Consider the following 27,831-nt stretch of genomic DNA (forward strand, 5'->3'; position numbering starts at 1 on the left):
ACATCACCAAAACATATATCTTTTGGAATTATAGCCAAAAAGACCAACCTTGGTTTCAGACGACAACACATTTCCCCACGTTTTTGGGATACTTCAGATATGTTTTTGCAAAATTCAGCCGGGCTTGGATGTTTTTCTTCGTAAGAAAAGGCTTCCGTCTTGCCACTCTACCCCATAGCCCAGACATATGAAGAATACGGGAGATTGTTGTCACATGTACCACACAGCCAGTACTTGCCATATTTCCCTGCAGCTCCTTTAATGTTGCTGTAGGCCTCTTGGCAGCATCCCTGACCAGTTTTCTTCAAGTCTTTCATCAATTTTGGGGTGACGTTCAGTTCTTGGTAATGTCACCATTGTGCCATATTTTCTCCACTTGATGATGACGACTGTCTTTACTGTGTTCCGTGGTATACCTAATGCCTTGGAAATTATTTTCTACCCTTCTCCTGACTGATACCCTTTAACAATGAGATCCTTCTGATGCTTTGGAAGCTCTCTGCAGAACCTGCCTTTTGATGTAGGATACAACTAAGAAAATGTCAGGAAAGACCTACTAGAACAGCTGAAATGTATTTGAGGTTAATCAGAAGCACTTTAAAAATGATGGCAGGTGTGTACCAACTCCTATTTAACATAAGTTTAAATGTGATTGCTTAATTCTGAACACAGCTACATCCCCAGTTATAAGAGGGTGTGCACACTTATACAACCACATTTTATTTTTGCTCCCCCCCCCCCAGAAGATTTCAGTTTGTTTTTCAATTGAGATGTACAGTTTATAGGTCACAATAAAAAGGTGGAAAAAGTTTGTTTAAATTTGTTTACATCACAGAAACCTGACATTTTAATAGGGGTGTATAGACTTTTTAGATCCACTGTATATAGCAATAGGAAGTGATGAGGAGACAAAGGGGAGGGACCTGTGTCCTATACTCCAAGGTAAAAGGCGTTCAAAATCTATATTATCTTAATTATACACTACAAAAGCAGACTGTCTACCGAGTAGACTAACAGCCCTGACCACATCCAGACAGTGTGAGGTGGATAGAAGGAAGGGAGCATGATGACACCACTAAGTAAAAAATGAAAGCTTTGGTCTCAAAAGAACCTTTTCCTTGTGCAGAACAAGAAAAGGTTCTTTACAAGAACTGCCAACTCATAAAACACAGCTAACAGATGTGATGGCAACCAAGGAAGCAACCTTAAAAATAATATCTCAATTTATATAAATCGCTGATAATTACAGCAAACATGTGTAAACAATAGAATTGCTCCTAAAAAAAGGAGTGAAAAACAAAAAAAGGGGATACAAAAAAGTGGCCAAATGTGACAAGGTCAAAATCAAAATTCCATGTAAACACTCCTTCATAAGATAGGTGTGTAGTCCAATGGTGTATCATCCTAAAAATTTCCACCACCAGAAGAATATTCACTGTATCCCAAAGATTTTTCTTCACCACACATAAGAAATGCACTTGCCAAAAGTTCATGCCTGTCTTGTTATAGAATAGGTAAACCTTAAAAGGGAGGTCTTCCTAAGGAATGTCTCCAATTGGTTGAAAAGAAAAACTCTGAAGAGCAGAGAGCACAAAAGGTCATCCCAAGGTGACATACAAGGTCAAATTGGTGGAATTATATGAACCACTACTGGTAGAAAGATTAGATTGTGAGACAAGGGGTTCCCAGAAAAGGCTGGATAAGATAGAAACCTGTGCCTTGAGATTATTCAGGGCCAGAGCTGGTCAAGATCAAAGTATTCTGCAGAGTTAAGTCTTGTGTCTTCTCACAAGCAAGGTAAGCCTTGCATATGATGGCTAATCTTGTGGGATTCAGTGTTCCTTGCTTCGAATAAGGTAGTAATAATCAAATTAGAGATTGGATTTCAATAGCTATGCTGTTAAAAGCCAGTTACTGAGAAACAGGATAGAACATGCTGTGCTAGATAGAGGAGGAAAGGGTTCTGGCGATTCATAATCACTTCAAATTAGCCCTGAAGAACGTGGTACACAGACATATTCAGATTTTTGACATTCGAGCCCTGGTTTCTTCCAAATAGACCAGATTAACAGGCTCCCTGCATTTGGTGCATTTCTTTAGTCCAAGGTTGGCAGATTTGAAAGTAAAAAGTGAGGAGGGGGGCAGGGATAGAAACTATTTGGTACCTCTTTGAAATGACAGATTGGACCCAGAGATCTAAGACTGGCTCTAATGCGAACAGTGCAGGGCCGGCCATAATTCTGGAAAGGCTTGAGCTTGGGCTGGAAAGGCTTGGTAAGCTACAGTTTGTGATGGAAGGAAGTGTTACGCCTTGGTTTAGCGGTCAACGTTTTTGGAAAATGAAAAGATCTTTTTGTTTAGGGAGAAGGTAAAAGTCATAGGAGAAGGAAACTTAGGCTTTATCGTGTGGCATAGCAGTACCACCTTTCTCCTAGTTACTTCCCCAGAGGCATTCACCATGAAAAGGCATGCAAAGACGACGCATGATTAAGTCACCTAACGAAACGCGTCAAAAGATGGGGCCAAGTGACGTCAGCACACCCGTTTGTGTCTCTCGGCATACCCCAGCATCTATCCATCCAGGAACACTCATCCTTAAGGAGACTCTCTTCCTATGATTGCTGTGACACATTTCATCTAGTGCACTCGATATTACTAGTGTACTACACTTGTAATTCTATCCTTTTTAATAAAATAGTTATTTGAGATATTGCACTATGATGGTCTTCCCATTTTTTTAATGCTTCTGTACTGATGGGAGTTCCGTCATTTAAAGAGAGCATATACATCACACCAGTGGGGCTGAAGAGATCTGTGGATTAATATCCATTATTGGGACAAGCATTTTTAGACCTTACAATTGTGTAGGTCTAAACGTGAGACAAGGGGCCAGAGTGATTTGGCAGTACACTGTGGTGCAAGAGTGTAGTTTTGGAGCATTTCCTTCAGACAAGACTCTGCTGGACCTATTTATGATGATTTTGAGAGAGCATTGTTCATATAGTTTATTTTGAAGATTTATGGACATCAAATGTGACAATATCACTTTATAAATATTCATGTAGAGTATTCTTTTTTTGTACAGGTATATATGTTACTAAGTTGTAGTACTATTCATGTGGAGATTACACTATGTATTTCATCCATTATGTCATTTTAGTATGGTTGTGGTTGCGCTGCACTAAATTGGGAGTTTTTTTGTTTAGAGGTGACTGTACACACTTGTGTGCTTAGCTGCACCACCTGTGACTATTCATTTTTTTTTTTAGTTTTTGGCAAGCGCGGAGCAATTGTTGTTTTGAAGTCCTTTCGGATTGCTGAGCAGGGCCTCTGTACCAAATGTCCTGTCCCACTGATGTATTTTTTCTGTGTTGTAATAAACTGCATTGGGTCACTATTGTTTCAAGTATATTGACATCTAGTGGCAGTTTTGGGCCACTACAACTTGTTTAATTATCTGAATTGGTATTGCCCTCTTTCCTCCCCTTCTGTTTAGCTCTAGTAAGTTTAATCCTAGCTAGACCCTCCCTGTTTTTTCCATGTTCCCCCAGTCGGGTTAGTTCTTTGCCAAGACAAGGCTTAGGAAAGTTGTTGTCTTCTTGCACCTCAAAAGACTGGAAAACAAATCCACTTTACTACAATTATTTAAAATGTAAAGTTGATTCGACTTCTGTGTCTTACTGAAGAGTTAAGTGGCCTGTTAGTGCCAAGTCAGCAGGCAACCATACTGTCTGGGCAGGCTGGGTCTAAGGTGGAATGTCAATGCATAAAGTAATATTTAAAAGCAGAACACCAAAATGTTCTGGAAGTGCCGAAAGTTTTCCAAAGAATTCAGACATAGGGGTTGATTTACTAAAACTGGTAGAGTGCAATATATGGTGCAGCTCTGCATAGAAATTAATCAGCTTCCAGGTTTTATTGTCAAGACCTAATTGAACAAGCTGAAGTTAAAAGCCGATTGGCTACCATGCACAGCTGCAGCAGATTCTGCACTCTCCAGTTTTAGTAAATCAACCCCATAGCGGAAGAGAGTCAAATAAGGGGAGCAGTGTCAAAATAGGACACTGCTCTGGGATAAGGAAACAGCTATCAACCTGAGAATTGTTGCGTTTCCCTTAGGATCTAAAGAACACATGATAAAATGGCAGGGTTGCCACTATAAAGTAAAAAACACCCAAATACTCTGTCCACTAAACTACAGTGTTCTATGCCCTGCGGATAATGTTGTTTAAATTCAAGAACCGGGATTCCATATACAGGAAAACCCTGTATCACCATATACATGATGCTGGGTCTAAGGCGGCCCAGGCTTTGTCGGTATTGGTGAAAATACTATTGAAAAGGTCTGCAGGGTCTTAGAGCCATAGGACTGAATAACGGCCCTGGACCTGTATCGCACCCTACAGCTAACTTCACATGTTGCGCTTTGTGCCAAGGTGAGCAGCTAAAGAAGATCTATTGCCTGAAGAAAACACTACAGGCTAGCCCCATATAGCGGAGTCTGGGAATGGTTCCTGAGGCATACCCCGAGGGAAACTAATCTGGAAACTGCAAGGTAATGCAAGGCAATAAGCAGTCAAATGTTGATTCAGATGAAAAAAAAAAAAAAAAAAATTGTATGGGGTTATATGGCTATGCTCTAGGGGCAGCCTTAGCAAAGAGATTTACCTGCTCCTCCTGCACCTAGACCGGTTCCCACAGCATCTGCACCCCCATACTTCACCAGTCTAGGGTCCTGACTTTATCAAGACCATAGTAGGGTCCATAGCCCCCCTCTGGACGTGATACGCCAAGAAACAGTCCACCACTGGATTGTGGGGGAGCACCGCCTGCCAGGGGAGCAATGGATCAAGTAAAACGGTTTCTCTTCTGTCCTAGACAAAACAAGAAAATTTGCAGTGCAGGCACAGCCCCACTGCAAGGGATAATTTTTAATTTGCCCAGAGCTGGTGTAAGTAATCATTCTAGTAAAAAATGCAGATTTTAACATGTGTGCAAAAATAAAAAATTTGCTCCAGTGGAGAAGTGGTTAATAAAGACCTTTTCATTCTACATGAAACAATCAAGAATGAAGATCGGCCTCACATTGATCTGGTCCCTTCGAGAGACTCTAAATCACAAAGAAGCTAGGAATGATTGAGCAGTTGACAATTTGGACAGACCTGGATCTGCATGCAGGTAAGTAGTTCAGCACTGCTGATTTAAAACAGCCTGCACCAAGCAGAAGGGCGGGTAGGGAATTATGTAATGTACATTTGTTTTCCTTTAATACCCAACATCCACATAAACAACTGCAATGCCATTACTAAAATAAGTACTATTTGATGTACTATTTAAGTAAATATGCCAGAGGCTTTTTAATTTTTCAACCATCCAATTGGTGAAAAGAAATAAAAAAATTTTACATAGGCCTATTTTCAATATGCAGGATTACACATTTCAAGACAAAAAAAAAAAAATCTGTTAGATTTTATATAAGGAATAGTACTGTAGTATCCAGACTGCTTACCTTCCACACTTTTGCCCTGAGATCTGAAGGAATAGGTCGTCCTTGAATAATATTTCTTGCAGTCTCCAGGTCACAGCCACCTGCCTCCAGAGCCTCAGCTAGATCGGTTACCCTATGAACATAGAAAGGCCACACTTAAACACTGCATTTATCACTAGAAAAGATGCAAACTTTACTGAAGCAAACATTTCTCAGCTGCATGGACTACATTAGGAAAAACACACAGTTCTGTGATGGCTTATACACTGAGGAAGAACATTTACAGCTTTCTGGGCCTGTTGGAAAAAGTCAAAAAGTGGGCAACTTCTTGTGAGAGCCTGTAAATTCTGCTGCTACGTTTAGGAGGGAAGTGGCAGATTCAGTTCTTACAGAATAGATCAGGGAACTGGATTCCGCTTACAATCTTGATACAAGTACACATCACATTTTTGTACAATATAAATTTTACGTTTAGAAATGCTAATGCTCAAAACATCAGTGCAAGAGGCCAAAAAAGACAATTCTGGTATCAGAACTGCCTTTTCGATATGAAACAAGGCAACTGATACAGTATATCTAGTTAAAATGGCTAATTACTAGAGTGCCCTGTCCAAGGCCATGTTGTTTTGCTGGCATGAGGATGCACATTAGTTACACGCATCCCCGTTCCGGCAGTCCTATAGATGTGGCACCCTGGATGCGTTTGGTGCCGTCTACCCGCACGGATGTCACATTGGGACACAGAAGCTGTGTCTGTGCAACTGTGTATCCCAATTGACATCTATGGGACTGCTAACATGGGAATACACGCAACATCTGAATCCCCATGCCAGGAAAACACGGCCCTGCACAGGGCACGCAAGTTATTGGTGATGTGAATGAGGCCATAGAGGTGAAAACTTATATAGGCTAGTTAAAGCCACATCAGACTTAATTGTATACCAGGAGATCTTTATTAAAAAAAATAATAAATCAGCTAAAGAAAAGAATGGCGTTTAAAACCAATGCTATATAGCTTGAGATGGAAAGATGTGCTCCTTAATAAAATAAGCCTTAATAGAGTTGGGTTAATATTCCAGCTGCCTTATATTCATAAATATTTTATAGGAAACCATGACCAGATTTATCTAGTAGAAAAAAACACTATGAACAGTACTGTGTAACAATCACCGATTAGGTTGTAATGTATGTCTACAAACTGAAAAGAAAGGATGCTAATGGCAGCACCACTTGGTACAGCACTGTTCTCTTATAAAACGGATTATATAATTTTCAAATAGTTCCACGTTACATTAAAATAGTTTTCTATAATCTTGTAACATTAAGAAATCTGTATTGAGGCCCTTTAAATGTTATATATTCAGACCAAAGCATCACACAGAACAAGCCTTCTTGAGGAAGGCTGCGGATGGGAAAGATCAATAATGGCTTCACATTTCATCCTCTCTGTAGAGAACCTGGTGTATTGGATTTATGGGATGTCATCTTTTAATACATCTCAAAGTGCCCTGCCAGCAGAATGTTATGAAGACGGCTCTACAATATTCCTTCAGTTCACATCAGATCGGTGTACACAGTTTAGACATTCCTAAAATGATTATAGAGCACTTCTGTAAGAAATGTCTATCTTCCAAATTAAAAGCAGGTCTTTCTATCGCTGCTAGTCTTCTACCTCATTAATAATTTTGTAAGCTGGCAGACTGTGCTACCTGGATATTCATTTATTGTGACAAGGTCTCAATGCATATTAACATGTGCCTTTCAGATTAAAATATATATACACATGCTTTTATAAAATAAACATGCACGAACAGGAAAAAGACAAAATGAATCCAGATTAACCACTTCAATACCAGGCACTTAGACACCTTCCCACCCAGGCCAATTTTCAGCTTTCAGCACTGTCGCAATTTGAATAACAATTGCGCGGTCATGCTACACTGTACCCAAACAAATATTTTATTATTTTGTTCCCACAAATAGAGCTTTCTTTTGGTGGTATTTCATCATCTCTGCGGTTTTTATTTTTTGCGCAACAAATAAAAAAAGACCGAAAATTTAAAAAAAAAAACGAAGTTTTTCTTTGTATCTGTTAAAATTTTTTGTAAATAAGTATGTTTTCTCCTTCAATGACGGGCACTGATATGGCTGCACTGACGGGCACCGATGAGGTGGCACTGGTATGCGGCACCGATGGGCACTCATAGGCAGCATTGATTGGTACATATGGGTGGCACTGATAAAATATTGCTGGGCAGATCTAGAACATAATGATGCCAATCAGTGCCCATTTGTGGGCACTGATTGGCTCAGATTGGGCACATGTGGATGGCCATGGGGTACATACCTGGCCATCCACATGTTGCTCCTTCCCTGGTGGTCCTAGTGGCGATCCCTGGTGGTCCAGTGTGGTGATCTGAGGGGGGGGCTGCGCTGACCCCCCCGTCAGGGGAACCGACGATCAGCTCTCCTCTACTCGCGTCTGTCAGACGCGAGTGAGGAAAAGCCAATCAACGGCTCTTCCCATTGACAGCGTGATCAGCCGTGATTGGACACAGCTGATCACCTGGTAAACAGCCTCCGCCGGAGGCTCTTTACCAAGATCGGTGGAGCGGTGTGTCAGGCTGACACACCACTCCACCGATCGCGGCGGCATGTTATCCTGCTGGACGTCATATGACGTCCAGTCAGGATAACGGAACCACTTCCCAGACATCAATCAGCTATAGGGCGGGCGGGAAGTGGTAAAAAATATTATCAGAACTATGGTATTATCGAATAAGTTAAATAATTTTGAAAAAAGGTGATCTCTACAGATAACAGATGATAATCTCTCCATCAATGGACTTGTAACCTCAGCATAAACCCCCTCCATCTCATTATTTTAGTAAGGTTTCCATGCCGATTACTACTTACAATGAGATCATACACTCACCTGATGTGTTTATAAAACACTTCTATACAATATTACTATACAAGCCAACATCGAAGGCTGATGTCAAATTTTTTTCACTGCAATGTCACATTTCAATAAGTTCTATCAGACGGCAAAAGTATGGCTTTTTAGTGCACACCACCACCTTCGGTAGTATGAACTGGCCACACCAGACAAGGCATTTGCAATGTGGGTGCAGTGGGACTGCCCTGGAATGAGGATGATGAGGATGAGGAGGATGAGGGAGGATGAGGGAGGATGAGGGAGGATGAGGGAGGATGAGGGAGGATGAGGGAGGATGAGGGAGGATGAGGGAGGATGAGGGAGGATGAGGGAGGATGAGGTATGATGAGGGATGATGATGGAGGAGGAGGAGAAAAGGGTGATCGAGTTTGTGAAGGGGGGGCAAAGGCCAGGAGGAAACAGTGTGAGGGAAAGGAGTCAGGAGCATGTCTCCACCCCCCCCCCCTTTTGTCTCTAGCCATAAATATTCTCGGGGCATGCTGCAAAAGGGTCATGCTCATGTGCAAAACTGAAATCATTCCCTGTAAAACCAGGTGGAACAGGATTTGTCTTCCCTGAGATTTAAAGATGCATTAAGGTCTTCCATATTATTGATCTTCTTAACTATCGTGATCCACATTCCTATAAAAGGGGGCTCCTGTTGGCTACCACATCAGTGGAATACACAATCTCACTGCATTTATAAGATGAATGGAGAGACCGAGAGGTAGATCTTGTTTGTTTATTACAGTTGTGATTCTGTACTACTTTGTCAGAATTTCACATCTGATTTTTCTGGACTCTACTAGAATGGATGATTTATGTGGAAAGAAAAAATTTTATTCTCTTTTTTTCCCTGGGTAAAAGCACGTCCCAAATCACTTTCCCATTTTAAAGAGAATGGGGTGTAAAATCTTCCTCAGAAGCAGTAAGTAAGCAGGGAGGGATGAACAACATATGGCATAAAAAAATTAGCAGCTACACAATGAGTTTTGAAAGCTGTTGGAACCTTACTGGACACCTCCCAAGGATCAAAAGTGAAAAGAAAATGGTCTAATCTGCATTGCTTGCTAAAGCTTTAATGGAGGTTGTCAAGATTCTGAAATCTGAAAGTGAGAGCCAGGTCCCTGCCCCCAGACAAGTCCCTGAAGCGGAGCCAAGTGGTGAGCAGAAGAGGTTTAAATTGAGGATCCGGTATACATGGTGGAAAGGCCGAATAGCCCAAAACCAGGGTCAAAGATGGCTGTTTAAATGGTTCAATTACACCTATGGTTTTAGAAACAGTGGACAAAGTAGCCCCTATAAGTGCGTGTTGCTTGGCCAAGGTGAGGGCACTCAAGGTAGGGTTAAAAGGAATTTAAAGTGTATCTTGTTCCAAATCAACCCAATACTTACAGTGGTTGCAAAGGCTCAAGGTTTTTTTTTACCTTAATACATGTTTTTTTTCTAGGACTGTCAACGTTATGTTCAGGGTTTCAGATCTTGAGACATTCATTTTGTAATTGGAGAGGGCTAAGTATATGTCCAACTAATTTATAAGATTTGGGATAGAAATCTCTGGGTTTGTCAATGAGAACAGAATGTCTTCGGCATACGCAGAGACTTTATAGTGATGTTTGGTGGTCTCAATGCCCTTAATACTGCGGTTCACTCTGATGAGATACATGAGTGCTTCTAATGTTAAGATGAAAAATAGGAGGGGGACAGGGGGCATCACCATTGTTTTCTGTTTGATAGAGGGAAGTAGCTGCGGAGAGCCTCATTTATTCTTATGGCCACAACCAGATTAGCGTAAATGGCATCCAGACACTTCCTTATATTGTTTCCAAGACAGGTTCTCTTTAAGAATTCCCTGTGTATGCGATCAAGGGCTTTTTCAGCATCTGTTGATATAAGGAAAGTTGGTACATTTCTACAATGGATGAGGTGGGTTAGCTTTAGGACTCTACAAGCGTTATCCCTGGCCTCCATGCTAGCATTCGTTCTCCCCATAAATGAGGGAGGACAAATAGGGCAGTAGCCAGTTTGCCAAACCTTTAGTAAAAAGTTTGAGGCCTGTGTTGAAAGGGAAACTAGGTGATATAATTAGCGTATTGGGAAGAATCGTTACCTTCTTTCGGGATTAAAGAAATGTAAGCCTGGAGAGAATCAGTGGGGAAGAGAGTTATAACCATAGAGGAATATGGTATGAGTGTGTACAAGAAAGAGTGACGGTAATAAAAAAAAAAGTGAACCTGTTGGGGCCTGGTGCTTTTCCAGTTCTATAGTTTTGAAAACCGATAGGACTTTGCTGTCAGTCAATGGGGCATCTAGAGCTTCCCTTGTTTGTGGGGCCAATTTAGGAAGCCCTGAGTTAGCAATATATGAATCGATTGCCTGGTGCTGCTCTCTGCTGGAGGCTGGGTTTATTTTAGAGGTTAGATTGTATAAGCCTGCATAGAACTGCCTGAAGCACTCTGTCAGGGCTGGACTCGGCCCTTCCTTCTCAAAGCTGGCTGCTCAGCTGTCGGCTAATTGCCAGCTCCTATCTCTCCACAGTGACTCACCTGTTGATGATATCCTGCTCGTCAGTCCTTCCTACTTAAGCCGTCCAATCCAGATGAACTCTGCTTTCGCCACAGTCACATCTCTAGAGACGCTATCCTGTGTTCCTGTTAAAGACTTGCTTGGCTGACATTCCTTCTGGTTCCAGATCCTGCTTGCTGTTCTACTACGCTCATCTCTGGCTCCCTGACGTTTTGACTTGTCTGACTATCCTTTCCGATTCCTGAACAAGTGTGATTTAACTGTACTTCTGTCTCAGTCTGATTCATGGTTTCTGACACACTAATTGCCAACTTGTGTTATTTATCCCCTTGTGGGGAGGTAATGTGTGGGATATAGAAGCGTAGATGTTGTTCTTCAGTATGGGTAAAGTGCTAGACATCCACTTGGTTTTGCACCAATCCCAAAAAAGTCTTCTAGTGTACAGGAGCTTTGCTTTAGCTTTAATAATAGGGAGTCTCTTCCCAAGCACTGAAAATGTGTGAACGAAACTACTAGTGTATGACCAGCTTATGTATAATTTGTGCACAAGCGCCACTTTCACACGCCATCCTGAACTTCAGGACAAAACTTCCCTTAATGCATGTATGCCGTTGCAGAGAAGGCGACATGACATACAACAAAAATATAAAATGTGAACATGCTTTTCCAAAAAGAAAACAGGATGGAATTAGTAAGCTCAGCACAAGGGTCAGAGCTCAACTAGCAAGACCGGTTTTATCTGAACACATAACATTACTGCTATCTGTAAATGCAGATTCAGCCTATGTCATCCAAGGAATGAAATCCTTCAATGCGTTGACAGAGATATTATACTACTCATGTGCAAAAACCAGATGTCCAAGCAAGTGAGCCAGACCTGAAGTTTAATGAGAAATAGCATACAAAAGCAGCATCATTCATGGCAATTGTATCTCATATTGTGCAAGGCCTTGTTCACATAGGATGTACAATATCGTACGCCAGTGCAGGGCAGTGTTCTCCCGCATAGAGATGCACAGGTGTTCTGCGCAAGAAGTCCCACTGAAGTCTATTGGGACATAGCGGCTGAACAGACACAATCCCTGTGTTCCAATATAACATCTGTAGGTGCGTGTGGGTCCGTTTCCCCGAATTCACCCTGTGAGACTTCCTGCATGGGGTTACATGGAACACCTGTGCATCCCCGAGAAAACCTAGAAGGGCTCACTATCTGGCAGGGATGGGGGCTGCACTGGTTGGTTGAAGGCGGGGCCGTAAAGAAGCCCGTTCTTTACACTTGAAAAAGTAGCACGCATGCCCAGTGTGAGCTTCGCGCATGCTCTGAAATGCATTGTGTTCCTTTCCACTCCGGTGACGTCATACGCCAGTGAGCAGCTTGTCAGATCACAGGACTTCCCTCCAGTTTAGCTGGTTGTTTCTCCTCACGGAGGATCGCAGTTACCCCTACGGGGTTACTCCATTGCCGATCCACGCCATGGACGCTTAGACTGATCCAGGAGTCGTCCCCTTTCGGAGTTGTTCTTCTCTTACTTCCCTGTAAGTGTGGAATATATGCTTTTATAATTAATACCTGCACTCAGAGGCGCTTTTCTTTTGTTTTTTTTCCCATGTTCATCTATAGAGCTGACTTCGCTCACCTGGAAAGCTTGCCCTCAGCGCTGGTTTTTACACAGAGACATTCCGGTTAATCTGAACCAGATTGACTAATTGTCATAGACATTTAAAATCTTCATCAATTGCAGTTTTATCTTTATCCCTAGCTTGCTGTATTTTTATTTGCATTGTGTATTGCATTATCATTGGTCTTGTGCGCTGGCATAGGTGTATATATGTGAAAAGAAGCCTGTGGTGCATGTGCCCCTGGAGTGGCAGTCCAGGGGATGCCGTAACTTCACTGTGAGGGTTACTTTGCGTTGCGGCACCAAGATCACTGCACTACCACACACTTTATTTTCACACCTGCCTCTTGGGCTGGGCCTTTCGGCTTGTACCAGAGGAATTTTTTATTCATGGCCGAAGTAGCGGCTATTGTATTGCACAATGGTCACTTTCATTTCCCCTCTCTACTTCCTTCCCCCACTTCTTTTATTTACAGCCTTTTGTTTGTTACCTTTTTGTCTTTTTTTGTTTGTGCATGTGTGACTGGTAGGGTGTAGATGCTCGGGCCTGCCCTGAAAGTCATGGGAGGGGGTGGACATGGCCTTCTGGCTTAGTTTGCCCTCTCTCATGGGGTCTCCCTTCGGGGGAGCCCCACCTAGTACATGGGTGGGTCTGTTTCGGCAGACCCTCCAAAGAATGGGGTCCATCTGGTTTCGGCCAGATGGACCAAGTGTAAGTACCCCAGTTCCTGTCTGAAGCCTAATGCCCCAGGGGATCAGGGCAAGGTCCTTCGATTACAGAGGGCTATGTGTTGCACGTTTTGTGTATCACTCTTTAGGTGTGTGCACTTTTTTTTTGGCACCAGGTGGAGTTTTTGGGAGTGTGCTCACACACCACGGACTTAAAAAAAAAAAAAAAAAAAAAAAAAAAAAAAACCCGTGCATCCCTCTGTGGGAAAACATGGCCTTGGCATAAGGTATTGTACGCCCTGTGTGAATGAGGCCTGAACAACATTCTGAGCACATTCGTGATTTCATTCATATTTGAAATAAAACACCTGTCACTGATTGTTGAGGCCTGTGCAGCCACTGGATCTTTAAATGTGAATTAAAGGAGTTGTAAAGGCAGAAGGTTTTTTTTAATCTCAATGCATTCTATGCATTAAGATGAAAAAAACTGTGTGTGTAGCAGCCGCCACAGTACCCCCTAATACCCACCTGAGCGCCCTCTCTGTCCAGCGATGTCCACAAATCCCTCGGCTATCTGAGACGCTCCCTCCTGATTGGCTAAGACACAGCAGCGGCACCATTGGCTCCTGCGGCTGTCAAAGGCATTCATCCAATCAGGAGGGGGCGGGGCCGAACGGCAGCTCCGCATGTGAATGTACACACGGAGCTGCAGTTCGGCTTGGGTGCCCCCATAGCAGGCTGCTTGCTGTAGGGGCACTTGACAGGAGGGAGGGGCCAGGAGCAGCAAAGAGGTACCGAGAAGAGGAGGATTCCGACTGCTCTGTGCAAAACCAACTGCATAGGAGCAGGTAAGTATAAAACATTTTTGTTTTTTTAAACAGATACTTTACAATCACTTTAAAGTATCAGCACATACCTCTTGTGCTAGCAAGTAAGAGATACTTTTTAGAACCAAATATTAAAGAAAAGACATTACTAGGCCACATCCCCGTTCACAAAAAGGCATCATGTTTGCAGTGTAAGAAATCAATTATTGTTATTTCCTTTCTATAGGTTACGGTGGACATTTTTTTTCTTTATAGCAGCATTTGAAAATACACCACAAAATTACTACTCTCAGGCCTTGTACAGTGAGTTTCAGATTGTATAAACAGTGTACAGCATGCTCTTACAAAGAGTTAGGGAAGCTTTCAGCTGCCTTAAAGCGGCTTTTAGGTCTTTAAAGCAACCGTTAGCCCCAGTTTGGGGAGGTTTAACCAAGATTTTACTGGGTATGCTGCCTTAAACAAGTTGGTAGCAAGCTACAATGGGATTCAGCAATACTTAAAGTGAAACTTGTTGAAAGAGGAGAGTTGGAAGGTCTGCATTCCTTTAGAAGCGATTAACATTTTGGGTGCGCCTTAACAAAACTGAAATTTTTGTTGCAGAGGATGCCCAACATCTGACTATTTTAGTGTAGACATCTTAGAAATTCAGTGAGCTAATCACACAAGCAGAAATTTCTGGAGGTGTTCCGTATGCCAACTATGTGCGGAAGGCCTCTAGGCAGCCATATTGCATTGAATTTTATAGGAAATTACAGCCCTGCCTATTGAGAAGGAAACGATTTTTAATAACAGTATATTGCAATATGGCTTGTGTCCCAATTGTATATGCGATTCTCTTTTTCCAATATTTTTTCCCGCACAAAAGTGGAGTTAGGCTGCATTCGCACCTGAGCAGAGTCATTTGCAGGAATTTTTAAATAAGCTAATTTTAGCAAGCGTATACAGGCTTTTTTAGAAGAGTATTGCAGGCATTTACATGTGTATTCAAGCTTCAGGCCTTTTTGTTTTAGCCAATAGAAATCACTAGGGGGAGGAGATCAGTTATAATATAGGTTAAAAAATGGCGGAAAAAAAACACTCAATTCTGCCTGAAAAGTAGCTTTTTGAGCAACATTCTGTCACTTGTAGCATTTGGCTACAAGTGACAGACAGTTCAGATGTGAACAAAGGCTATTGAAAACAATAGGTTTTTGCTTGTTGAGCGTTTAAGCTTCAAGCTACAAAATGCTCAAGTATGAACAGGGCCTTAATCTTTAAATCACAATCCCCCACCCCCCACTCCACCCCACCAAAAAACGAATGCTCAAAAAACGATTCCCTCGTGCCCCCCCCACGTGCTCATAAGTTTACATACCCTGGCAGAATTTATGATTTCTTGGCCATTTTTCAGAGAATGTCAATGATAACACAAAAACTTTCCTTTCACTCATGGCTAGTGTTTGGCTGAAGGCATTTATTATCAATCAACTATGTTTACTATTTTTAAATCATAATCACAACAGAAACTAGCCAAATGACCCTGATCAAAAGAAATACAAATGTGTCTGCGCTAGAATTCAAATATCAAATAAGCGATTACAGTGAGTGTTAAATAGGCAAAGTAATACAAAAAATAAATAAATAAAAAAGAAATGCACTTAAGCTGATCAATAACAAATCAGAAATATCTCTAGGTGATTCAACCTTATAATACTAAAAGTGCGAAGTGCAATCTAAAATCCACAATATAAGTGCCAAATCAGGAGTGAAATAACAGTAATCTTCATAAAAGTCCTTATAGTACAAAGGTGCACATCCAAAGAAATATAAATATAAAGTGCTCAAAAATAGTGTCCATAATAATTTTATTGTGAACAGAAACTCTCCCCTCATAGGGGTACTCACATGCAGTGGGTGCGTAGGTGCACCATCCCATATAAGCATAGACAGAAACAGGCCGTCCGTAAGGTATAGCGTGCGGTGTATGCCACAATCTCTCTCTGCTGACAGCTCCGTCCAGGCCCCTCCCCTACGCGTGTTCGGCACCGGGATCACGTGCCTTCATCAGGGGGATAAAGGCACGTGATCCCGGTGCCGAACACGCGTAGGGGAGGGGCCTGGACGGAGCTGTCAGGAGAGAGAGAGAGAGAGAGAGAGAGAGAGAGAGAGAGAGAGAGAGAGAGAGAGAGAGAGAGAGAGAGAGAGAGAGAGAGAGAGAGAGAGAGAGAGAGAGAGAGAGAGAGAGAGAGAGAGAGAGAGAGAGAGAGAGAGATTGTGGCATACACCGCACGCTATACCTTACGGACGGCCTGTTTCTGTCTATGCTTATATGGGATGGTGCACCTACGCACCCACTGCATGCGAGTACCCCTATGAGGGGAGAGTTTCTGTTCACAATAAAAGATCCTTCATTATCTTACAATATTGCGCTATGGAGTTTCCTTTTTTCTTGCATATAATATCATGACTGGGAGCATTGGAGGTCTACAAAGTTGATTCCTTTGAGCACAGGAGTTGCTCCAAAGCGTGTTTGACAGAGTTTAATTACTGTGTCACACACTGTAAGGTGAGCGCATATGCTTTTGGGGGATCACGGAAAGACACTAAGGCATGCTTTATGGTACACTTTTGGAGGAACAAGATGGATGAGCTTCACTATTATGGACACTATTTTTGAGCACTTTATATTTATATTTCTTTGGATGTGCACCTTTGTACTATAAGGACTTTTATGAAGATTACTGTTATTTCACTCCTGATTTGGCACTTATATTGTGGATTTTAGATTGCACTTTGCACTTTTAGTATTATAAGGTTGAATCACCTAGAGATATTTCTGATTTGTTATTGATCAGCTTAAGTGCATTTTTTAATTTTTTTTTTTTTTGTATTACTTTGCCTATTTAACACTCACTGTAATCACTTATTTGATATTTGAATTCTAGCGCAGACACATTTGTATTTCTTTAATATCAGTCGCACGGTTATGGAACGTGATTAGTGTTTGCAGCTATTTTTCACTTGGATTTTATTTCATTATTTGATAAGGCATTAATCCGTATGTGGCTCGCAAGGCTCATCTAGATTTTTTGTAGACCCTGATCAAAAGTTTACATACCCTGGTGATTTTGGCCTGATAACATGCACACAAGTTGGCATAAAGGGGTTTGAATGGCTATTAAAAAGGTAACCATCCTTACCTGTAATCCGTTTGCTTATAGTGTGTGTGTGTCTGGGTTCACACAGGTACAACATATGCTCTGACATTGGGAGCTCATGACATGTGTAAATCAATGACTCCCTATGAGAGCCGTCTTAACTGGTCCAACACAAATCGGTCCGACTTTGAAAATGCTCCCTGCACTACTTTGGTCCTACTTCAGCCCATTGAATATCATTGAAGTTGGATCAAAGTAGGATCCTTGTGCTAATCATCCCACTTGTGACATCCGACGTGGCGATTACAGCAGCAGTAAAAAGGAATTTATGTCACGGGACCGATGTCGCAGAGCAAAGTAGGATGACAGTGGTATGACTGTCGTGTAGTATCAGTGCAAACCCAGCCTAAAAAGGGCAATGAGTTTCTGGACTCCTGACAGACCCTTGCATCTTTCACCCAGTGCTGCACTGACAATTCTGAGTCACGGGGAAAGTAAAAGAATTGTCAAAGGATCTGCGGGAAAAGGTAGTTGAACTGTATAAAACAGGAAAGGGATATAAAAAGATATCCAAGGAATTGAGAATGCCAATCAGCAGTGTTCAAACTGTAATCAAGAAGTGGAAAATGAGGGGTTCTGTTGAAACCAAACCCACGGTCAGGTAGACCAATTAGGATTTCAGCCACAACTGCCAGGAAAATTGTTTGGGATGCAAACAAAAACCCACAAATCAATTCAGGTGAAATACAGAACTCTCTGAAAACATGGTGTGGCTGTTTCAAGATGCACAACAAGGAGGCACTTGAAGAAAGATGGGCTGCATGGTAGAGTCACCAGAAGAAAGCTATTACTACGCAAATGCCACATGTATCCCGCTTACAATACGCCAAACAGCACAGAGACAAGGCTCAACCTTCTGGCACAAAGTCACTTGGAGTGATGAGACCAAATTTGAGCTTTTTGGCCACAACCATAAACGCTACATTTGGAGAGGAGTCAACAAGGCCTATGATGAAAGGTACAGCATTCCTACTGTAAAACACGGAGGTGGATCGCTGATGTTTTGGGGGATGTGTAAGCTACAAAAGGCACAGGAAATTTGGTCAAAATTGTTGGCAAGATGAATGTAGTATGTTATCAAAAAATACTGGAGGAACATTTGACCTCAATATCATTGAGCCATTCTGGGGAGATCTCAAATGTGCAGTTCATGCAAGACAGCCCAAGAATTTACAGGAACTGGAGGCTTTTTGCCAAGAGGAATGGGCAGCTTTACCATCTGAGAAGATAAGGAGCTTCATCCACAAATACCACAAAAGACTTCAAGCTGTCACTGATGTTAAAGGGGTTGTAAAGGTAATCATTTTTTCACCTTAATGCATTCTATTCATTCTATTAAGAGCTATTCATATTGCATATATGTAACTTTTTTAGTGTTGTCTTCTGTTCCTGTTAAACATGCAATACATATTCCTTCCCTTAGCAGTGGGGGTTAAAGGATGTGACCAACAAAAATATGACTGGAGGTTTTTTCCTTCAGCCACTAACAAGGCTTCCGTTAAAGAAAAAAAAAAAAAAAAACGTTTTGCATAATTTCCTAATAATCGTCATGTCTCATGTTTCATTTGTTAAAAGGATCTAGCACAATACAAGTATAGAATATAGCTGTAGGGTGCGTGTGATGAACAATTCATTGACAGGAACACACCTGTTCTCTGAATTAGTCCCTTAGCCCAAGATGGAGAAGATTTATCAAAAATGAACTGCCTAAAGGGATAGAGAAACACTTCTAAATTATGCATGCAATTGCTGCATAGAACAAATGAAAGTACATTTTAGCATACAATATGGAGAAACCAGGAAAATGCATCTCTCCATGAGGGCACTGAAGAAGAGGAGGAACCAGAAGCGCCGCTGAGGGACCCCATAAAAAGGAGGATCTGGCTGCTCTGTGCAAAACCCTCTGAGATTTGTTGTTTACAAGTTAAAAACAGTTTTTTTTTTTTTTTTGCTAGAAAATTACTTAGAACCCCCCAAACATTATAATTTTTTTTAAACACCCTAGAGAATAAAATGGCGGTTGTTGCAATACTTTCTGTCACACCGTATTTGCGCAGCAGTCTTACAAGCGCACTTTTTTGGAAAAAAAAAATACACATTTTTTAATTAAAAAAAAAAATAAGGACGACAGTAAAGTTAGCCCAATTTTTTTTTTTATATTGTGAAAGATAATGTTATGCCAAGTAAATTGATAGAAAGGTGCAGCGCTAAATCAATAAAATGACCATAGAGAAATGTATAATAGCTAAATCACAAAGGAAGCACAGGAAATGTCCAATAATAAAATGTCCAAATATGCAGAAATGAATCCACCAGGAATGTGATGATCACAGCAAACAAATGTGACTGATACTGGAACCCTTCACCATAAACCGAATGGCCACTCACCTGGTCCCAAAGATAAATCAGGCAATCTTATAAGGTCAGCAGATAGCAAAGATCTTAAAAGCAGGGGACTCCTCCGGATGACCAGGTGGCAGGTTGATATCGTTACCATGAAATCACAAAAGGTGCAGACATAGTGCTCTCCGTATGTAACAGTTTATTATAAAATGAATAAAATCAAACTTACATAACAAGCACTTCTCAAGTGCCAGGAAACGAACATGGGAACACAGCAGAGTGTGTACGAGCGGTGGAGCATGCGCAGTTGTCGCGGATGACGTCACGACGTCACGTTCTGTGACGTCGTGACGTCATCCGCGACAACTGCGCATGCTCCACCGCTCGTACACACTCTGCTGTGTTCCCATGTTCGTTTCCTGGCACTTGAGAAGTGCTTGTTATGTAAGTTTGATTTTATTCATTTTATAATAAACTGTTACATACGGAGAGCACTATGTCTGCACCTTTTGTGATTTCATGGTAACGATATCAACCTGCCACCTGGTCATCCGGAGGAGTCCCCTGCTTTTAAGATCTTTGCTATCTGCTGACCTTATAAGATTGCCTGATTTATCTTTGGGACCAGGTGAGAGGCCATTCGGTTTATGGTGAAGGGTTCCAGTATCAGTCACATTTGTTTGCTGTGATCATCACATTCCTGGTGGATTCATTTCTGCATATTTGGACATTTTATTATTGGACATTTCCTGTGCTTCCTTTGTGATTTAGCTATTATACATTTCTTTATGGTCATTTTATTGATTTAGCGCTGCACCTTTCTATTTATTTATCTGGAGGGATTTGATCGTTTGACCCTGGTGTTCAGCTGCTTTAGTTATTTTTGTGTGTCATATGTGCGCTGATATACTTTTTCACATTTAAGTAAATTGATACCCAACATGTCACGCTTCAAAATTGCGCCCACTTGTGGAATGGCGTCAAACTTTTACCGTTGTAAATCTCCATAGGTGACATTTAAAAAAAAAAATCTACAGGTTGCATGTTTTGAGTTACAGAGGAGGTCTGTGGCTATAATTATTGCTCTCGCTCTGCCGATTGCGGCGATAACTCACATGTGTGGTTTGAACACAGTTTTCATATGCGGGGGGCTACTCATGTATGTGTTCACTTCTGCACGCAAGCTTGTCGGGACGCGTTCAAAAAAAATTTTTTTTTTTTTTTTTTGCTTATTTTACCTTTTATTTTCTATTTTTGCACTGTTTTTTTTTTTTTCTCCTTAAAAAAATTGTCACTTTTATTCCTATTACAGGGAATGTAAACATCCCTTGTAATAGAAAAAAAAGCATGACAGGACCTCTTAAATATCAGATCTCGGGTCAAAAAGACCTCATATCTCATATTTACACTAAAATACAATAAATTTGTTTGTTTCGTGTTTTTTTTTTGTCATTTAAAAAAATGGCCCTTTAAGAGCTGTGGGCGGAAGTGACGTTTTGACGTTGCTTCTGCCCTGCATTGTTATGGAGACGGGTGGGCGCCATCTTCCCCTCACTCGTCTCCATACCTAACAGGAGATAAGAAGCGATCGCCTCCACCGCTGCCGATGGCTCCGGTAAGTGTCGGAAGGCACCGGATGCGGCAGGAGGGGGGGGGAGGCCCTCTCCCGCCACCGTAAAAAGTGATTTTGCGGCGAATCCGCCGCAGAGACCATTTTTATCTTGTAGTGGACTGCCCGCTGAATAAGAAGATACCAGAGTTATGGAAGCTAGCTGCTGCCATAACAAGGATATCCTCCTTCAAACAGCCACCGTAAAACTGCGGCGGGCGGTCTGTAAGTGGTTAAAGAGAAACCCGTCAGAAATATGAAATACGTTAAGACGATTTGCACTCTTTATTTGTTCCGTTTACCATTATCATTGAAAGCAAAAGAAAATCCCAAATTTTGAGTTGTCCCCAGAACTGTAACAGAGGGGAAATCTTCCAGTGGGGACAATAGTTCTGGCATGCCAGGGGTTTCCAAATGAATTGCCTTAATTAGCAGGGATTGCCTCTAACTTCCTGTTTGACTATGGGACAGGAAGTGAGGAGAAATCTCTGTAATGAGACACAGATGGCGAAACAAAAATCTAACAGGGGTTATAACCCTTCCTTACTCTATCCAAAATGAAAAAAAAATAAAAAAAGTTCTACTTTAATTGAACTGTCAAACCATAAAATGGCTGGTGTCATAATTATCCCATGTTCAGCCCCATAGCAACTGAAAAACCGAGGCTAAGATGGCAGCTTCTTGGCTGCAAAAGATACACCCCACTTGTGTTAAAAGAATCTTTCCAGTGAACATCTTAGCAATGATTGTGAAGAACCTTTGACCTGTAACTAGGTGAGGTGGCTAACCCTGCCCTGAATGGCACGACTTTCCTCACACCTCCCTGACAATCTGGTAACACTCACAGTGTCTGGATACAATTCAAATGCTCCCAGGAATGCTGACTAAACAACTCTACACTGAATCCACACTTGGCAGTAGTGCTGTAATTAATGTTGTCAGCCAATAAAAGCCAGAGAACAAAGCAACGTTTCAAAAGGATTTTTTTGATGTCAGACAATTTTTTTTTTTCCAGAAAAAAAAAACAAAAAAAAACAAAAAAAAAAAAAGGTAAAATTGAAAGTAGAGTGTGAATAAAAATAAACACACACACACATAAAATACCATATGTATACATGAGCAACATTCTTTAAGTAGCTAGGTACCAGGACAGACATTACTGTCATATCATAAATTCCTTTTATCATTCTCACGAGGCGGATTCGCTGCCTCAGAGTCCGCCTCTGTCCGCCAGTTCAGCAGGAGATCTCTCCGGTGAGCTGAGCCGGCGGATGACAGGTCCCTCTCTGCCCACTGAGCGGGGAGGGGACTGTCGAGCGCCGCTGCTTCCTATAGAGAGATTGGACGAAAACGAACAGCATGTCCGTTTTCATCAGATCTCACCCGATCCGCCAGAGAAAGATGCGCACGTAAGGGCATCCGTCTGCTTTTAGCGGACCGGCTCAGATGTCAGCGGACATGTCACCGCTGACATCCGTCGTTCCATAGACTAGCATGGATCGCCCGTTCAGGTCCGCCGTCAAAACTGACAGGCGGACCTGAACAGTCCGACAGTGTGAAAGGAGCGTGGGAAATTATCTATGAATAAACTGCAGTTATCAGTGACATACACACAATTGTACACAATATGATCATTTGAGTCTACACAAACCACTAGTCATGTGAGCTCTGTACAAAAGCAGCACGTGATGTATCTTCTTATGCATGCCCTTTTCTAAAACACTGACAAGTACATAGTCGGAAAATGAAATGCACATAAAACTATACATCTGTTGCACTGCATAGGCAAAATGTTGCCAGCAGCATTCAACATGTGGCATCTACTCACTTTTATTGCTTTTCGCATAAGACCCTGCTGGCTGGGAGAGCACTGACAACACACGCAGTCATTTCCCAAACACAGAAACTGCATGCTCTTCTGTATCTGAGCTGGTAGGAACCCAACATACATATAGATATGGATGCTCCCACTGCTGACTAAAGCAACCAGCTTCTATCGAACGGTCATGCTGCAATACCAGCTGATCTGTGACTTCTTGGGGGGTGGGCTGGGTAGCCCCCCTGTTGGAATACAGTGGGGGGGGGGGGGTTTACTAAAACTGGTGCACTCAGAATCTGGCAACACTCACTCATTGTACTTTATCAATGGAGAAGCAGCAACAACTACAGAATACCGCCGCCTCTAAAAAAAGACGATTGGGATGGGGTTTTCTGTATCCTGCTGAGATTGATGGAGGCATTGTAACTGAAAAAAGTGCAGCACAGGAAGATATTTGCTCACAAGAGTTGTCAGGATCAACAGTTATTGTTTCGCAAATATTAAAACAGATATTCTCTTACAAAATAAGAGTTTATTGTTGGGGTTTACATGCACTACTACTTTAGTCACTTAACCGGAGAAAGCACACAGATTAGGAGCGCCAACTTCCTTGATCTATGTACTTGTACCAGCTCAATGATTCAATGTATTTGAGGTAGACGCAGCCAAGAAACTAGCAAACTTAGACAGCAGTTAGTAATGCTCTTTGTTCAGTACAGGTTTCATTTATAGTGATTGCCAACTTTGTCCTTCCTTTACTAGTTACTTTTGAGTCACTGACCTGGAACAAACAAGACTCCTGCTCTGGTGACAATAGTTAGCAAAGGAAATAATAGGATGACAGTCTCAGAACATGAATTTTCAAAACAGGTTAACAGTGGCACCAATGGAATTCCACCATGTAAGACCTGACTGCACGCGTGACAGAAAAGAATTTTCAGTGTTTTTATTGCACAGAGGAACTAAAACTACACTTACAAAAAAACAATATCTCTCACCAAAGCATTGTATCTTATGCTTTCCCAATTTACATCTCTCTTTACATCATTTTCATACATCAGCAAGCAAGTCTCTAGTTTATCACCTTCCCTGCACCCGCCTCTCTACCCATCACCTTCCCTGCACCCGCCTCTCTACCCATCACCTTCCCTGCACCCGCCTCTCTACCCATCACCTTCCCTGCACCCGCCTCTCTACCCATCACCTTCCCTGACCTGCAGCAGCCTCTCTACCCATCACCTTCACTGTCCCGCCTCTCTACCCATCACCTTCACTACACTCACCTTTCTACCCATCACCTTCCCTGTTCCCGCCTCTCTACCCACCACCTTCACTGCATCACGCCAGCCTTACTATCTATAATGGTCACTGCATTACACTGGCCTTGCTCTCTATTGCTTCTCCACAACATCCCAATGGACCTGCTCTTCATCATTAACTTCACTGAATCACACGGCCTTGATATTTATCATTTTCAGTGTACAACATGGTTCCATAGTTCTCTACCTTGACAAGGCAATGCCCTACATGAATATCTTACACTTCGCTCAATTCTTCACATTGGCATCATTACTCACAACCTTCAGTGTCCTGTGAATTACCAATGTCTACACTCTTACCGCCCTGCTAATCTACGATTTTTTTTTTCTACCTTAAACTAGCCTCTCTCTTCCTTCAATGATCTTTTCTAGGATCACACTCTGCCTCATATTTATGTAACTTATGTGCCTTCCATCCCTACTCACTTCAGACTAGCATCTCTGTCTGTGCCATTTACCACATGGTATAATCCTTCCCCTCAGCAGTATTATGTTACAGCATAGTCTGCCAGCCAATGGAGAGACCATGCGTGGTTCACAGCATGCAGCTGGATGTTACCTATACTAAAATCTCCCCCTCGGAGTCACCACTTGCAACTGTTTCTTCCTCTCTGTCACCTACTGCTGCCATCTCTTCATCGGCCTTGTGACCCACTGCTCCTGCATCTTCCTTGGTGTCACCCACTAATTCACTTTCTTCTTTGGTATCATCGCAAATCAGTTCCCATCTCACTCTTAAAGCAGAAACAAACCCAACGTTTTAACAGATTCTTAAAAGTTACATTCAAGGAATGAAAACTATCACAACGACTTGTTCTCACAACCAAACTGTCAAGAAATCAATAAGCTGATGTCATAATTGATCACATATGCAGCACCATGAGGCTAAGATGGCACCTTTCTTTGCTGTAAATTATAGGAGGTTTAAAGTCCACGTCCACGTTTTGGCCGCGGGCCAAATGCGACCCTCCAGGCCTTGTCATGTGGCCCTTGCTCTCAGATTTGCAGCCAGAATGTGGAGGAACTCCATCCTGCTACCTCCAACCTTCACCCTCCGCTTCCGCTCCCTTCAAAGCCGCCTACAAAAAGGGGAGGTACTAGAGCCAGGCAAGGAAGGAGAGAGATGCAAGGAAGTTTTGGGGAGGGGGATTGATGTTGCACACTGTGCATAGCGCACCCCTAATCCCTGCACTCTGTACACAGCACACCCCTGAAATTTGTATGTAACGCACTCCTTAACCCTGCACTCAATGCATGGCGTACTCCTGAGCTCTGCACTCTGTACACAGTGCACTCCTGAACTCTGTTCTCTATACGTAACGTACTCTTGAACCCAGCACTTTTTACGTATCGCACCCCAGATACAACCAGCCCTTTTAGGGTAACCATACTGCTAATGCAGCCCTCAATGAAATGGAGTTTCACACCCCTGCCTTAACCTCTCCCCACAATGTAACCCCTACTCCCATCTCTTCCCCAGTGTTATCCTCACTCCCATCTCTTCCTTGGGGTCTTAGCTGTCAGTGCCATCTCATTCTCAGTATCACCCCTCACTGCTGTCTCTCTCTGGGGATTGCCACCTGCACTTGCCTCTTCCCCAGTGTCTCCCACTGCCCCCATCTTTTCCTCAGTGTTATGGACACGCTCCAGTCTCTACCTCTGCTTCCATCTTCCTCGGTGTCCCCAACGGCTTCATAGCATCACTTCCCACCCCCAACACACACACCTAATAATATTTATAATTTCCTATCATTTGTTCCATATCAAGTGTGCCCCCCCTCTAATCAGTGTCCTGTGCAAGCTCGGGGTCAGCCCCAGTCCTGTCACTGTGGTTGCCGCCCCCCCAATTACATCCTCAGTGGTCCCCTGTACTTCCTCAGGTCCTATTGACACATGCAAAAGTGCAGTTTTTGCAAGCCATTCTAAAACACGCAAAAAAAAAAAAAAAAGCGCATGGCACTTGTGGTGCCATTCATTGTTAGTGACACCCCAACATGGCAAGCAGACACACATTTTTCCATGCGTCAAAAAACATGCAGGGCTTAAATCCCAACATGTTACATGAGCTACTTCTGCACATTTGTCATATGTAGGGCTGCCCATTGAAATTAATAGGCTGTCCTATGCTTGTAGCTCAAAAAACGTGCATTCACTCACAAAAGCTAGGTGTGAACCTTGCCTCAGTGATCCCTCTCCTTCCTCACTGGTCCCCTTGTCCTTAAGTTGCCCACTCTCCTTCCTCGGTTGCCCACTGTTCTTCCCCAGTTGTCCCCTCTCTTTTTCCACTGGCCCCATGTTCTTCCTTGGTTGCCTCCTCTCCGCCCTCACTGGCCCATGTTCTTCTTTGGTTGCCTCCTCTCCGCCCTCACTGGCCCATGTTCTTTGGTTGCCTCCTCTCCGCCCTCACTGGCCCATGTTCTTTGGTTGCCTCCTCTCCGCCCTCACTGGCCCATGTTCTTTGGTTGCCTCCTCTCCGCCCTCACTGGCCCATGTTCTTTGGTTGCCTCCTCTCCGCCCTCACTGGCCCATGTTCTTTGGTTGCCTCCTCTCCTCCCTCACTGGCCCATGTTCTTCTTTGGTTGCCTCCTCTCCTCCCTCACTAGCCCCCTGTTCTTACTTGGTTGCCTCCTCTCCTCCCTAACTGGACCCCTGTTCTTCCTAAGTTGCCCCCTCTCCTTTTTCACTGCCCTCCTGTTCTTACTCGATTGCCCCTGGTTCTTCTTTGGTTGCCTCCTGTCCTCCCTCACTGGCCCCCTGTTCTTCCTTGGTTGCCTCTGTTCTGTCAAGAAGTGCCCCCCATTGAATAGTGCCCGGTATGTACTGCGCATGCGCCGTACGCAACAGCACAACAGCTGATTTGCCGGTCAGCTGGGCTGATGTAACCAGGGCGCATGCGCACATCGTAGGAGGTATCTCTCGATGGGAGATACCATTTCACAGGCACAATGTAAACCTATACAAACAGCGGGGGAAACTGTAGTTCTCAGATTGTGAATCCCTGCTGCTGGAGGGCAGCTAGTGGCTGTGTTGAAGAGCTGGTTTTGCCTGTGTTGCAAGCCGCCCTTTCACACAGGCAAAACTGGCCGTTCAACACAGCAAACCCGCCCTGCAACACAGACAAAACCGGACCATCAGCACACTGTAAAGCTGCTCCGCAACAGCGAGGTACAATGTGAGAACTGCGGTCTCCCCCTGCTGCTTGTATAGGTTTCAATTGTGCCCGTGAAATCGCATCTCCCATCAAGAGATGCCTCCTACGATGTGCGCTTGCGCCCTGGTCACGTCACATCACTTCAGCTGATTGGCAAATCAGCTGAAGTGCGGCTCTGTGCTGCGCATGCGCGGGCACTATTCAATGGGGGCACGTCTCAACAGAACACCTCCTTGCCTCCCTCACTGGCCCCCTGCTCTTCCTTGGTTGCTTCCTCTTCTCTCTCACTGGCCCCTTGTTATTCTTTGGTTGCATCCCCTCCTCCC

General features: G+C 42.9%; 1 protein-coding gene across 2 annotated transcripts in view; it reads right to left on the reverse strand.

Moving 5' to 3' along the window:
- The window catches only part of TBC1D23 (TBC1 domain family member 23), a 121,231-nt gene that overhangs the window by 92,440 nt on the left and 960 nt on the right, over nt 1–27,831 (reverse strand). For both annotated transcript variants that reach the window (XM_073616961.1, XM_073616960.1), the window contains exon 2: nt 5,510–5,621. In XM_073616961.1, coding sequence (XP_073473062.1) covers nt 5,510–5,621 — 112 coding nt within the window. The remainder of the gene's footprint in view (nt 1–5,509; nt 5,622–27,831) is intronic.

This window comes from Aquarana catesbeiana, linkage group LG02 (assembly GCF_042186555.1).
Source record: "Aquarana catesbeiana isolate 2022-GZ linkage group LG02, ASM4218655v1, whole genome shotgun sequence".
In the NCBI taxonomy this organism is placed as follows: domain Eukaryota; kingdom Metazoa; phylum Chordata; class Amphibia; order Anura; family Ranidae; genus Aquarana; species Aquarana catesbeiana.